Source organism: Chiloscyllium punctatum, chromosome 5 (assembly GCF_047496795.1).
Source record: "Chiloscyllium punctatum isolate Juve2018m chromosome 5, sChiPun1.3, whole genome shotgun sequence".
Taxonomy (NCBI): Eukaryota; Metazoa; Chordata; class Chondrichthyes; order Orectolobiformes; family Hemiscylliidae; genus Chiloscyllium; species Chiloscyllium punctatum.
In genome coordinates, this window is record NC_092743.1 from 114,650,635 (window position 1) to 114,666,061 (window position 15,427).

Sequence of the window (15,427 nt, forward strand, 5' to 3'; positions counted from 1 at the left end):
CCTCCAACCACAAGGGATGAATACAGATTTCTCCGGCTTCCTCACTTTCCCCTCCCCCCGACCTTATCTCAGTCCCAACCTTCTGACTCAGCACCGCCTTCTTGACCTGCAATCTTCTAACCAACCTCTCCCACCCCCTCTCCAGCCTATCACCCTCACCTTAACCTCCTTCCACCTATCGTATTCCCAATGTCCCTCCTCCCTACCTTTTATCTTAGCCTGCTTGGCACACCCTCCTCATTCCTGAAGAAGGGCTTATGCCCGAAACGTCGATTCTCCTGCTCCTTGGATGCTGCCTGACCTGCTGCGCTTTTCCAGCAACACATTTTTCAGCTCTGTTCTCCAGCATCTGCAGTCCTCACTTTCTCCTCCTTGGCTATCCAGTACACAAATATTGGTTCGCCTGATGTATGTGGCCTCCTTTTTATTCTTTTTTTGTCTTGGGATTTTGGCTCCCTCAACAATTTTGTAGTTGATAGGTTTTTTTTGTGCACCCACTCCCACAGTGGATGTTGGATTTGCATTTATTGGGATTTCGATTCAAAACTTAACCTGGAAAAATTAAAGTAAAATTTTTCATTAATTTTATTTCTTTCCACAACACATTGTCATGTTCCTAATATCTAATCTAAAAGAGACAGCAGCTGATTACCAACTGGGATGCAGGATGGTGGAAAATAAATTAAAAGGATAACATAAAAACAATTTGTATAACCATTAGAAACCTGCATTTCATGGTTGTAACTCGTTTAAGTTCTTCAGTTTCAATTAAACTCTAGCTCAGCCTCAGGGAAGATGTACAAGGTCAGGGAAAAATTGCTATGAGTAAAGTACTGTAGGTGCTGGAAATCTGAAGCAAACACAATGTTGGAAAAAGTTAACAGTCTGGTAACACTCTGCAAAAGAAACTGGGTTAACATTTCGAGTCCGCAATGACAGTTCTTCAGAACTGCTAAGATTAATGTCATTTACTGTACCTGGGTGCAGAAAAGGGATCAAGCAAGTTTCTATTGTTGAAAATATAAACATTTAGTAGTTCTGTCAACATCAGTGGAAAGAAGAGGAGTTGATTCACGATGAAGACCTTTCATCAGAACTTCATGTTATGATAGTTTACTGATGTATTGTTTCCAGTTTCTTTCTACACTTACTACCAGACCTAGTGGTCATTTTGTGCTTAGTTCAGATTTCCTGCATTTTGTTTTGGGACTTTAGTGGTATTGCTAATTGCAAATAGTTGTTCTGACTTCCTGCATTTACTGCAATCAGGCTGCAAGAGGATGTTCCTGGATCTCCATGGAGTTGGTTTGCCAAATATTGATTTCTTTCCTAAGAAATTGTAGATTATAATGTAAAGGTTCGGAGGTATGTGGGCCAGGAGCAGGCAGGTGGACTAATTTATTTTGGATTTATGTTTAGCATGGCCTGGTTTGACAGAAGGGTCTGTTTTTGTGCAGTATGATTCTTCACATCCAGTTGTTGCATACCTTTTAATGCTTTGTTTAAAAAAAAGTTCATCAGTATTTAATAATAATATTATCCCAAAGTGTCCAGTCTGTGATTGTATTGCTTTCCATTTCATGGCCTTATCTTGTTTCCACCACGCCCCCCCCCCCCCCCCTCTTTTTCTCCCTGTTGAATGTACTAATCGAAAGAGAAACTAAGATTGCCTCTCTTTTATGGTCATATTGCAGTTATTCAGGAGCAGTGTACCCAATTTGAGGGTCAATTAACCAAACTTACCACCACCTTTTGTAAGATTATTTTACATGAGTCTTTTACTAAACCATTACGTCAGGCCTTGTGTGTTTAGACCATTCAGACCGTTTGGTGTAACTCTTGGTATTAATGGTCGTGATGTAGAAAGTTTGTCCATGCGCTAACGTGACATTCTTCTGAAATTAGAGGCACAAGTGATCTTGTTCATGTTACAGGAAAAGTAAATATCAAATTTACTTTTGCTATTTAAGGGTGGTACAGTGGGTAGCACTGTTGCCTCACAGCGCCAGAGACCCGGGTTCAATTCCTGCCTCGGGCAATTCTGTGTGGAGTTTGCACATTCTCCCCGTGTCTGCGTGGGTTTCCTCCCACAGTCCAAAGATGTGCAGGTCAGGTGAATTGGCCATGCTAAATTGGCAATAGTATTAGGTGTAGGGGAATGGGTCTGGGTGGGTTGCCCTTCGGAGGGTCGGTGTGGACTTGTTGGGCCGAAGGGCCTGTTTCCACACTAAGTAATCTAATCTAATCAAGTCTGAAAGTTACAATGCTGCTTCAGATGCACAAAGTCTTATTAGTTAAACAATGAAAAAGATTCCATTCTTGAATGTTTTTCATGATATTACTTTTTAGAGTGTTAACTTACTATCTCTTAAAACTGTTGTAAACTTCATTATGCATTAGGTTTAAATTGTATTTTCATATTCTAATGTTTTGTGACAAAAGCTAAAGTGGAGTTAGAAATTACATTGTTCTGTTAAGTAGACTATTTGTTTCAAACTGTTTTGTAGAAAAAAATGCTACTTCCTTATTTTGCAGTGATGTCTTGGCACTACCCATCTTCAAGCAAGAAGATTCGAACCTCCCTCCTGAGCATGAAACGAAGCATCCACCATTCCAGTATGTGCTGTATGCAGCCACATCCCCTGCTGTTAAACTACATGATGAAACTCTCACCTACTTGAACCAAGGTATGTTTAATAAAGAGGATTAGCACCATGCTGCGTCTGTGTGCTTCCTAACTCATTGACTTAATGCTTGGAAACATTCTTATTATACCTTTTCAATGAATAATACCCCTTTTTAAATATTAAACCTCCTATAATGCAGACGACGTGCATCTTTCTCTACTTTTTGTTCTGTTGTGTGTCTTGTGAGCTCATTTTGTCACCTCTGGCACTATTCCTCCTTGACCCCCTTATTACTAAAATTTTGATCACCTAACTTTGCCTGCATTGGGTGATTTGTAAATGGGTTTGTCTTAATTACTGACTCTGGGTAATAAATGGTGTGGACCTTTGATGGATAAATGAAGTTGTGCTCAGTCATGCTTTAACTGAATGGCAGAATAAGCTTCAATTACACTCCTTCAGGCTTTCCAGATGTTTGACAAGATTTTGATAGCTCAGGAAAATGGATTATTTAGGAAGAGATAACATAGAATTTTGGATTTAATTTCATTATATTACAGGTATCAGATCATGTATCATCTTTGGAGAGAGAAATGTAGGGTTAATGAACTTTCTTTAGAGTGGAATATTCCACCATTGCTTTTTGTTTCAGATTTCATAAAAGCACAGCACAGAGTGAGGCCATTCAGCACATTGTGCCTATCTGGCTCTGTTCTTCTGCCATTCCAATGTTTTCATTAATTTGCTGGTACCCACTTTCAAGGTGGTGCATGCTAATGAGTCAATATGTAAAATAAATTCTTGCAGGTTTTTTTGTATTTTACTGGTAGTTGGCATTGCTTTTATAGTTTGAGCCATCTTCCTGGTACAGCTACTTTTTAATTTAATGTTCCTTTATTCAAAGAATTCAAACAATAATATAGGATCTAACATGTCAATGGATTTAAATTTAAAAAATAAACTTCAGTGGCCATTACTTTGCAGTTGAGCCCCTCTGGGCCTATTTTATTAGTCTTTAAAATCATTTTATAGTTGGTTTGAACTGAGACCTAAATATCAAAAAGTAACTTTTTGAATTCTACAGGTCAATCTTATGAAGTCCGAATGCTAGATAATCGTAAAATAGGAGATTTACCAGAAATAAGTGGGAAAATGGTCAAGGTGGGTTACTTTTTTAAAATTAAGTGTTTTAGTAAATTACTGTTAGTACAAATAAAAGACTAAATCATTGACATATATTAAATTGTAATGGTTTGAATGTTTTTCTTTGTATAGTGTGAATCTAGCCAATATGTGAGAAGCCTTTGAACAGTTATTCTCCACTAAAGCCAATGAAAGAAAGTTGCTAGCTTTTAAATTCTTAAAAATATTGATATTCTGTGAACTGTTTTGTTTGTCACAGTTGGTATATTTCAAAACTTTCAAGTTTCATGGATTTTCCTTCTCTAAAGGGAAAATCTCTATCTGGTGTCATAAAGATCAAGAATTCAAGTGTGCTAAGAGAGCTAGGTAAATACAATTGAAAGTGTTACAGCTGTGTATGGTGCATGTGTGTAAATATATATATATATATATAGTTTGTATAATAAGCTGTATGTCTTCACAGATGCATTGTTGGCAAACGTTACTAGATAATTTTGGCATAGGGATCCTAGCTGTTTGAATCTACCTCCCACCTAGGATAATATTCCTATTGGTACCTTTTGATACAAGAAGTTAACTTGGCCAAGAATAAAGATTGAATTTAGGGCAAAGCAAGCAGTGGGTGAAGAAAGTACTTTTAGCAACCCATAGTACATTTATTTCAGTACAATCAAGTTTGGCAGAAGTTCCATGATTCACTGACCCTTTAACAGAGAAGATAATTGTGACTTCTACCTTTTCAATACTAGAGTATAGTGAGAGTTGTATTCCATGATCGTAGACTACAATACACTGAGCATCAGCAACTGGAAGGTTGGAAATGGAACCGGCCCGGAGATAGACTCCTTGATTTAGGTAAGTTTTCTGCAGTAGACTGGTCTTGCTTTTGTGGTTTTTTTTCCCTTTTTTTTCCCTTTTCAAAGTTTGGCTTGTTATGTGTTGTATGTGTTACAGCGTGTGCAGGGCACAATAAAACTTTTAGGCACGAATTGACATGCTATAGTGGCAGTAATGGAGACCTACCTGTCTGAAAGGGAGGGAGATTTGGGAAGTCAACATAGAGTTAAAAGTTAGTCAGGAAATGTGGGGAGAAAGAAAATAAGGTTGTTTTGGCTATGTTGATCAAAGAAACTTGCAAAACTGGAAAACAATGATGTGCTTGAAGACCCTACCTTTGGATTTATTTGGCTAGAGTTCACAAATACAAGAGGAACTGTTGTTCTGCTGTAGGTTCATTATATACCAAGTAGTGAAAAAAGAGGACTGGAGGGGGGCACCACATTAGCACACTAGAAAGGTGTCATCATTCCAGTGTTATTACGTGAGGAGTTCTGTTGTCATGAACCTGGCTGGGATTAGTAACAACATAAATGATTGATAGAGCTGAGAGATTTATGAATTGCGTCCCAAGAGAAGTGGCATGATTCATGTATTTCCAGAAAATAAAAGTTCTGGGTCTAATTCTGAGAAATGAAGAAAGGCATATAGAATATCGTTGAGTGTGACAGTGATTTGAGAAACAAGCCACATCATTGGCTAGCATCAGTGAGTTCAGAAGGGTTATGGTTTGGGTAATTTATTTGGCTGTGGAGCAAACACAGTCCTATGGCTGAGAAGATCTGCTACCCTAGTTGAATAAAGACCTAAATGTAAAACTGAGAAAGGGACCTGTGATAAACATAAGGTTCATGGATAGTGGAAAAGCAAGTTGAATATGGATACTGCAAAGATTGTCTTCACTAATCATGCAAGTAGTAGAAGTATGGTCAGAGAAAGAATAGGGCTGGTTAGAAACCATAAAATTCACCTGGGTGCAATGAAATAGGCATTTTCATTTTTGATAAGATGCTGCTGCCAGAGTAACTGTAAAGCAGAAAGCAATTTATAGTGGATAGGATTAAAAAGTATGTGCTTAATTGGTAGCTGTCCTCAAAGTGATAAATCAACTGGTGTTGATGGGATGCATCTTAAATTGCACAGGGAAATAAGGGTGAAAATAGTGGAGGCTCGAACAGTTTAATCTTCCTCTGATACAAACGCCAGACATAAATTCAGCAATTATGGCTAGTCAAAGCTATGCCAGAGCATTTTATGACTATTATCCAGAAGAAAATTTAAATTGGCATTCAGCCAAATATGGACTAATAAAAGTCAGTGCAAATTTGTTAAAGACACAATATTTGACTAACTTGAGTTCTTCAAAGTAATGGAGAGAATTGATTAGCCTAGTGCAATTCATGTTCTAAATATGGATTGTTAAAAGGTTTTGACAAGGTACCACATGACAGTCTTGTGATTAAAGGGACAGTGACAACAAACTAAGTGACTTAAGTTCATGTGTCAAAAAACAGTGAGTGGTGATTGAATGGTTTTTCAGACTGGAGTGAAGTGTACAATGGTGTTCCTTCAGAGTTGATATTGGGGCCACTGACCTTTATGTAATATTTGTGACGTGGACTTGGTATGTATTTTCTGAATTGCAGAATTGGTTCCTTCAAATATTTCTTACCCCAAAAGTTTTATATTTTACCATGTGCAATACTCTATATTCCTCGGCAAAAGAATTTGCACAATAAGTTATTAATTGCAATGTATTAAATACAACGAAAATATTATACTGTTTCAATTTGGCTCTAGCTAGTGGCAAAAGTTAGTATGTGCAATAGTGGCTACAGCAGTCTTCGACCACAAGATATATAGGAGCAAAATTAAGCCATTTGCCCATTGAGTCTGTTCCTCCATTTGATCGTGGCTATTATGTTTCTCAAACCCATTCTCCTGCCTTTTCCCTATATGACTTGATCCCCTTGCTCATCAAGACCTGTCTGTCTCTGTCTTAACTACACTGGATGACTTGGCCTCTATGGTCCCCTGTGGCATTGGGTTCCACAGATTAACTACCTGCTGGTTGAAGCAATTCCTCATCTCTGTTCTAAGGGATTGTCCTTTCACTCTGAGTCCATACCCTCAGATCCTAGTCTCTTCTACTGGTGAGTATATCATCTCTATATCCATTCTATCTAGGCCACTCAGTATTCTGTAAGTTGCAATGAGACTAATTTGAATTGGCACTTGAAAACATTGAATGACCACAGGAACAAGGGAAATTTTTTTGAAGCTTGAAAAGAATTCAGATAAGAAAAGACCTAGGTTCGCCTATCAAAGTTAAGTCCAACCATTGCTTTATGTAAAAAATCATGTAATCTGTGCTAAGCATAGAAAGGAATTGAGACAATTTAGCTCAGGCTTGTGATCTGAACTTTGATACTTTGAAATTTTGTTCCCTGTCTATTCTTTATTCCACCCATAATGGGAGTCAGACTGACTGTCTGTCTTTTGTGTGTCTTGTTTGTGTGTGTGTTTGAAAAATGTTTGCTAGACAATTCAAGTTGTCCTCTTCTAATTTAAATAGATATGTCTAGGAAATTAATCCTTGTCTGTTGTAGCTTTAAGTTTAGTTGATTTTTTTAAAAAAGAGGTATTGTTTAAAGTGGACAGTTGTGGATTAGGAGTCCTTTCTTTGCTATTTAAGTTGTGTGTAACACTAATTTAGTTATTTTCTGTTAATGAAGTAAACTAATGTGAATTGCTTTTGTCCTGAATAGAAGTCAGTCTGATAAATTGGTCACAAGGGATTTAGTGCAGTTTGTGATGCTGAATGCTGGTGAATGATTATCAGAGCTCTCTTCCCAGTTACATTGTGACACAGAGATAATGTTTCTGCTGACCTGGGGGAGGGGTCTGTGCATGGTCCAGAACAAGGCAACTCAATCTTGGGATATTTGCTCAGTCTTTTTGGACTGAGATGAAGACAAATTTCTTCAGTCAGAACACATTTTTAAAATATTTGTATTGAAAAATAGATTTTTTAATATTGCAACGAATACAAAACAATACAATACAATTCAAAACAATGTGAAGAAAGAACATTAAAAAAAGTGAAAAACCCAAACTACCCTCATGAATAATGTATAAATATGTGTGGAAAAAAAAATATCCAACTAACTACCTAATTAAGTAAATAATAACCAACAACAAACTAATAAATAATAATAGCTCAGCTCAGCCAAACAAAACACTCGCTCTCTAATATCGAGAGCATTAGTTTTCACATATTCATACACCTGGAGTTCACCCTCTGGATATTGGACTTGTAAAGCACAATTGTTATAGCTATATAAAAGCCCTTATTAACGTGGCAGACAAATCTGTGCCCAGGTATTCCAAAAAGGGCCACCACGTCTTATTGAAATTCTCAGTCTTGTCTTGTGGTGTACCATGCTTCTGAGAAAATCCAAGGGGATATGCTCCAAAACAATCTTCTGCCAACCCGGCAGGACCAGGGGATGTTCACATACCCAATCTAACAAGATATTAATTCTTGCGCAGAAAGTGAGGGTGTTGAAAAGTTAATTCTTCTTATGCGCATCTACAGGGAACACACTGGGCAGGCCAAGAAGAGGAGAGATAGGGTCCTTCTCTTCCCCACCCCTGCCCTTTACACCCAAACTCCCCTCCATTGCACCCATCACAGTGCCCCAGTATGTTTGAAGCTTACCACAGGACCAGAGACAATGACTAAGAGTACCTGTGCCAACCTTACACTTTGGGCATGTTGAAGATATTCCTGGTTTAAATTTTGACAAACGATCAGAGCCATGTGGACCCTGTTGAGAATCTTCAATTGTAAAGCATGGGTTCTATTGCACAATGATATCTTTCTTGCTTTTTCTCAAGTATCTTCTCATGCCTCTGAGGAGATGTCAACCCCTAGCTTGCGCTCTCGCACCCTGCAGAGTCGATTGAACTCATCTAAGGGGGGCATCCCCAATTGATGATGTAAAGTGCTGACCAAAAGTGAACTCTTAGCACTGAGCCCCCCCCTCTATTTTGGATTTGTAGGGATCAAAGTGTAGTTTTTTAAAATAAAATCCCTAACTTGGGGGGAAAAAATAGGAGGTCCTTGTTAGCTCTTATTTTCTTGCTAATTGATCAAAGGGCATCATTGTGTCTCCTCAAATAAATTGTCCACGCAAGATGCCACCAAATATTTGAATCCTGTATCTATCATCCCCAGTTGAAAACCCAGCTTACCCACTATAGGCATAAGAGATGTTTTGCCAATATTGTGTTCCCTCTGTCTAATTACCTAACTTGACTTGATTTGGTAGTAATCTGCCTTCCTGGTCTTGCCACCAAAGTGGGTAACCATACATTTATCTACGTTAAACTGCATCTGCAATGCATCTGTCCACTCGCCTAACCCGTCCAGGTCACCCTGTAATCTCCAAACATCCTCCTCACATTTCACCCTGCCACCCAGCTTTGTATCATCAGCAAATTTGCTAATGTTATTGCTAATACCATCTTCTATACCATTAATATATATTGTAAAAAGCTGCAGTCCCAGTACTGATCCCTGCGGTACCCAACTGCCATTCCGAAAGGGAGCAGTTTATCATTACTCTGTTTCCTGTCAGCCAACCATTTTTCAATCCAAGTTAGTACTTTGCCCCCAATACCATGCACCCTAATTTTGCTCACTAACCTCCTATGTAGGACTTTATCAAAGGCTTTCTGAAAGTCCAGGTACACTACATCCAGGGGTTTCTTCCTTGTCCATCTTCACAGTTACATCCTCAAAAACCTCCCTGAGACCATTTTAAATGGGAATCCATGTTCACCCTCAAATCCTAGCACGTTTGTAAGAGGTGTAGCCTCTGATTTTGCAAAATTAATCTTTTTTACTCTGAAAAGGTGCCAAATGTACTGATGCATTGTATCAGGCGAGGCACTGAAACTGCTGGATGTGACAAAAAAATGAGGGCATCATGTCCATACAATGCATTCTTATATAAATTTTGACCCCACACGGAGCTGATACATTAGGATCCCTACGAATGGCCTCTGTCAATGGTTTCATCACCAATGTTAAAAGCAATGGCCAAAGGGGACAGCCCTGCCGACTGCCCAAAAAATGTTAAAATTGCTTGATGGTACCCCATTGGTGATGACTGCAGCGAGAGGGTCTCTGTAGAGAACCTTTACCCATCTTATAAAGGCTTCGCTCAAGCCAAACCACTCCAGAGCATAGAAAAGGTACAGCCACTCAACTTGGTCAAATGCCTTCTCCGCATCAAGAGAAATTACCAATCCCTTATTGACTGTTGTTGACATGCTTGAATTATATTAGAACATAGAAAAATACAGCGCAGTACAGGCCCTTTGGCCCTCGATGTTGCACCGATCCAAGCCCACCTAACCTACACTAGCCCACAATCCTCCACATGCCTATCCAATGCCCGTTTAAATGCCCATAAAGAGGGGGAGTCCACCACTGCTACTGGCAGGGCATTCCATGAACTCACGACTCGCTGAGTAAAGAATCTACCTCTAACATCTGTCCTATACCTACCAGCCCTTAATTTAAAGCTATGCCCCCTCGTAATAGCTGACTCCATACGTGGAAAAAAGGTTCTCATGGTCAACCCTATCTAAACCCCTAATCATCTTGTACACCTCCTTTTCTCCAATGAAAACAGCCCCAAGTGCCTCAGCCTTTCCTCATACGATCTTCCTCCCATACCAGGCAACATCCTGGTATACCTCCTCTGCACCCGTTCCAGTGCCTCCACATCCTTCCTGTAGTATGGCGACCAAAACTGCACACAATACTCCAGATGCGGCCGCACCAGAGTCTTCTACAACTGCAACATGACCTCAGGACTCCGGAACTCAATTCCTCTACCAATAAAAGCCAGTACGCCATATGCCGCCTTCACCGCACTATTTACCTGGGTGGCAACTTTCAGAGATCTGTGTACATGGACACCAAGATCCCTCTGCTCATCCACACTACCAAGTATCTGACCATTAGCCCAGTACCCCATCTTCTTGTTACTCTTACCAAAGTGAATCACCTCACACTTACCCACATTGAACTCCATTTGCCACCTTTCTGCCCAGCTCTGCAGCTTAGCTATATCCCGCTGTAACCTGCTACATCCTTCCTCACTGTCAACAACTCCACCGACTTTCGTATCATCCACAAACTTGCTCACCCAATCTTCTAGCCCCTCCTCCAGGTCATTTATAAAAATGACAAACAGCAATGGTCCCAAAACAGTTCCTTGCGGAATACCGCTAGCAACTGCACTCCAAGATGAGCCTTTACCATCAACTCCTACACTCTGTCTTCTTCCAGCCAGCCAATTCCTAATCCAAACCTCCAACTCCCCCTCAATGCCTTACCTTCGTATATTTTGCAGTAGCCTACCATGGGGAACCTTATCAAACACCTTACTAAAATCCATATACACCACATCTACCGTTTTACCCTCGTCCACCTCCTTAGTCACCTTCTCAAAGAATTCAATAAGGTTTGTGAGGCACGACCTGCCCTTCACAAAACCATGCTGACTATCCTTGATCACATTATTCCTATCCAGATGTTCATAAATCCTATCCCTTACAATTGTCTCTAAGACTTTGCCCACAACAGAAGTGAGACTCACTGGCCTATAGTTACTAGGGTTATCCCTACTCCCCTTCTTGAACAAGGAACCACATTTGCAATCCTCCAGTCTTCTGGCACTATTCCTGTAGACAACGAGGACATAAAAATCAAGGCCAATGGCTCTGCAATCTCCTCCCTTGCTTCCCAGAGAATCCTAGGATAAATGCCATCAGGCCCAGGGGACTTATCTATTTTCACCCTTTCCAGAATTTCCAACATCTCTTCCCGACATACCTCAACGCCATCCATTCTAATTAATTGTGACTTAATATTCACATCGGCAACAATGTCCTGTTCCTGAGTGAATACTGACGAAAAGTATTCATTCAGTTTCTCCCTAATCTCTTCAGCCTCCACACGCAACTTCCCACTACTATCCTTGACTGGACCTATTCCTACCCTAGTCATTCTTTTATTCCTGACATACCTATAGAAAGCCTTTGGGTTTTCCCTAATCCTACCAACCAAGGACTTTTCATGTCCCCTCCTTGCTGCTCTTAGCTCTCTCTTTAGATCCTTCCTGGCTACCTTAAAACTCTCAATCGCCCCAATTGAACCTTCAAGCCTCATCTTTACATAGGCTGCCCTCTTCCCTTTAACAAGGGATTCTAATTCCTTATTAAACCACGGCTCCCTCACATGACCCTTTCCTCCCTGCCTGAGGTACATACTTATCAAGGACATTCAATAGTTGCTCCTTGAACAAGCTCCACATATCGATTGCGCCCTTCCCTTGAAGCCTACTTTTCCAAGCCACGCATCCGAAGTCATGCCTCGCCGCATCATAATTTCCCTGCCCCCAGCTATAACTCTTGCCCTGCAGTACACATTTATCCCTCTCCATCGCTAGAGTAAAAGTCACCGAATTGTGGTCACTGTCCCCAAAGTGCTCACCTACCTCCAATTCTAACACCTGGCCTGGTTTGTTACCCAGAACCAAATCCAGTATGGCCTCACCTCTTGTTGGCCTGTCTACATATTGTGTCAGGAAACCCTCCTGCACACATTGGACAAACACCGACCCATCTAACGTACTCGAGCTATAGCTTTCCCAGTCAATATCTGGAAAGTTAAAGTCCCCCATAACAACCACCCTATTACTTTCACTCTTCTCCTGAATCTTCCTCGCAATCCTTTCTTCTACGTCTCTCGGACTATTAGGAGGCCTGTAGAAAACTCCTAACAGGGTGACCTCACCTTTCCTATTTCTAACCTCAGCCCAAACTACCTCAGATGGCGAGTCTTCATCCATCGTCCTTTCCACCGCTGTAATACTATCTTTGACAAGCAATGCCACACCCCACCCCCCCCCCCCCCCCACCTCTTTTACCCCCACCTCTGACCCTACTAAAACATTTAAACCCTGGAACCCGCAACAGCCAATCCTGTCCCTGTTCTACCCATGTCTCTGTAATAGCCACAACATCGAAATCCCAGGTACCAACCCACGCTGCAAGTTAACCTACCTTATTTCGTATACTTCTTGCATTGAAGTATACACACTTCAAGCCACTTTCCTGTTTACAGGCACCCTCCTTTGAGATTGATGCCATGTTCCTAACCTCCCTACACTCGAGGTCCTGCACCCTAAAGTTACAGTCTAGGTTCCCATGCCCCTGCAGAGTTAGTTTAAACCCCCCCCCCCTCCCCAAAGAGCACTAGCAAACCTCCCTCCAAGGATACTGGTGCCCCTCAGGTTCAGGTGTAGACCATCCTGTTTAAAGAGGTCCCACCTTCCCCAGAAAGAACCCCAATTATCCAGATACCGGAATCCCTCCCTTCTGCACCATCCCTGTAGCCATGCATTTAACTGCTCTCTCTCTCTCTCTCTCTCTCTCTCTCCCTATTCCTGGACACTCTATCACGTGGCACGGGTAACAAACCAGAAACAACAACTCTGTTTGTTCTAACTCTGAGCTTCCAACCTAGCTCCCTGAAAGCCTGCCTAACATCCTCACCCCTCTTCCTACCTATGTCGTTGGTGCCAATGTGGACCACGACTTCGGGCTGCTCCCCCTCCCCCTTAAGGACCCGGAAAACACGATCAGAGACATCACGTACCCTTGCACCTGGGAGGCAACATACCAAACTTGAGTCTCTCTCGCCCCCACAAAACCGCCTATCTGTGCTCCTCACTATTGAGTCCCCAATAACTATTGCTCTGCTCTTCTCCACCCTTCCCTTCTGAGCCACGGGGACAGGCTCCATGCCAGAGGCCTGAACCCCATTGCTTACCCCTGGTAAGCTGTTCCCCCCCCCCCCCCCCCCCTCTCTCCCCCCACAACGGTATACTTGTTCTTGAGGGGAACGACCGCAGGGGTCCCTGCACTGGCTGCTTCCTCCCAGTCCCCCTCACTGTCACCCATCTGTCCGCAATCTTTGGAGTTACTACTTCCCTAAAGCTCCGATCTATGACCCCCTCTGCCTCCCGAATGATTCTAAGTTCATCCAACTCCAGCTCCAATTCCCTAATATGGTCTTGGAGGAGCTGGAGATGGGTGCACTTCCTGCAAGTGTAATCAGCAGGGACGACCATGGCATCCCGCACCTCAAACATGTTGCAAGAGGAACATTGCACTGCCTTCACTGCCATCCCTCTAAAAGTAACCTTTTTAAAAATAACTAGGTCTAAACAATAGAACAAGCAAAATGCCGCACTTATCCGCTTACCACAGCGGGTCTTATTATTAAGTTAGAGGAGGAGGGCGGGTGGGAGGCACTACCCCTGTAGTGCCTCGGGTTCCTCTCCTGCGCACCTTTTATAGGAAAAAACCTACCCAGGTAAGCTTGCGTTACACTAGCTTCCGGGTCCGCTCCGCGCTTTTTTAAAAAAAAACTTTCAAATTTAAACTGTTAAACAAACGTCACTGAGCCTTCAAGCAGCCACTGCCAAACAGCCCTTACCTGCTCCGCTGAGAGAGGTAAGCAGCTTCTGAACATTATTGGAGGATCTGCGGCCTTTTATGAAGGCTGGCTAGTCCTCTTTAACAATAGAAGGTAAGACAGTCTCCAGCCTTAATACAAGAGTCTTAGAGTTTTTAAGAGTGAAATGGGCTTGTACGAAGCACAGTCCTCGGGGACCTTTTCCCTTTTTGTCAGAATAAGCAAAATATCAACCTCTCTCGGGGATGGCAGGAGATGACCATGACTGTATAAGTCATTAAAGATGTTGAGCATTGGGACTGACGATATGTTTATAAATCTGTATAGAATTTGCTGGGAAGTCCATCAGGACCGGGTGTCTTTCCACTCTGAAGCTGCTTCACAGCCTCCTGCACCTCTTGCTCTGATAAGGGGGCATTGTGAAAAGACTCATGTTCGGGGGTCATGCCCGGGAGCTCCAGATCTTGGCCTGCCCCTCCTCGCAACCCTCAGATTGGTATAACTCGGAGTAAAATCTCTGGAATAGCACATTAAACTTTTCGGAATCACATGTTAGGTTGCCAGACCCTTTCCTAATCAATGTAATAGCTTGAGGAGCACTCCTTTTCCTGGCAAGATATACTAGGTATTTGCCTGGCTTGTCACCATCCTCAAACAACCTTTTCTTTATGAAAGTTAGCTCCTTCTTCGCTGTAAGCGTGAGCATGGAATTCAGTGCAGACCGCAGCATTATAATCCTCTGTAGGAATTTACAAAACTCATCCCAACCATTCGTCCTTGTCCTCGTCCTCGTCTAGCTGGAGCTGCACCACAAACGCAAGTAGAGTAGAAAGAAAATACACCATAGAATAGTAATGTGAATAAATACATTTTGAAAAAGAGGGTAAGTACCCCACCCATCCTTGGTATAACTTTAGCAATTGAAAGTATACATCTCCAAACATAGTTTCGACCAGATTATTACCAATAAAAAAGATAAGAAAAGAAAGCCCTGACCAGCCTTCATCTTTTTTTTAAGAGAAATAAACAAGAGATATACCCAAGTAGCACTACTATTTATACATAGTAAATTGTTCAGATTAATTTGTCCACAAAGTCTCTTGCCTTCTCTGACATGTCAAAGACATGTACAGATCCATCTGAGGTGATCTGAAGCACCGCTGAATACCTCAGAGTACTGGATCCCAAGCTCCGTCAGTCTTTTCTTGGCGCTGTCATAGGATTTTCTTTTCTGGATCACCACTGCTGAGAACTCCTG

General features: G+C 41.6%; 1 protein-coding gene across 4 annotated transcripts in view; it reads left to right on the forward strand.

Annotated features, from left to right (window-relative positions):
- LOC140477367 (upstream-binding protein 1-like) overlaps positions 1–15,427 on the forward strand; it is an 84,936-nt gene that overhangs the window by 18,933 nt on the left and 50,576 nt on the right. For all 4 annotated transcript variants that reach the window (XM_072571151.1, XM_072571149.1, XM_072571152.1 and 1 more), the window contains exons 2-4: positions 2,536–2,687; positions 3,712–3,788; positions 4,520–4,625. In XM_072571151.1, coding sequence (XP_072427252.1) covers positions 2,536–2,687; positions 3,712–3,788; positions 4,520–4,625 — 335 coding nt within the window. The remainder of the gene's footprint in view (positions 1–2,535; positions 2,688–3,711; positions 3,789–4,519; positions 4,626–15,427) is intronic.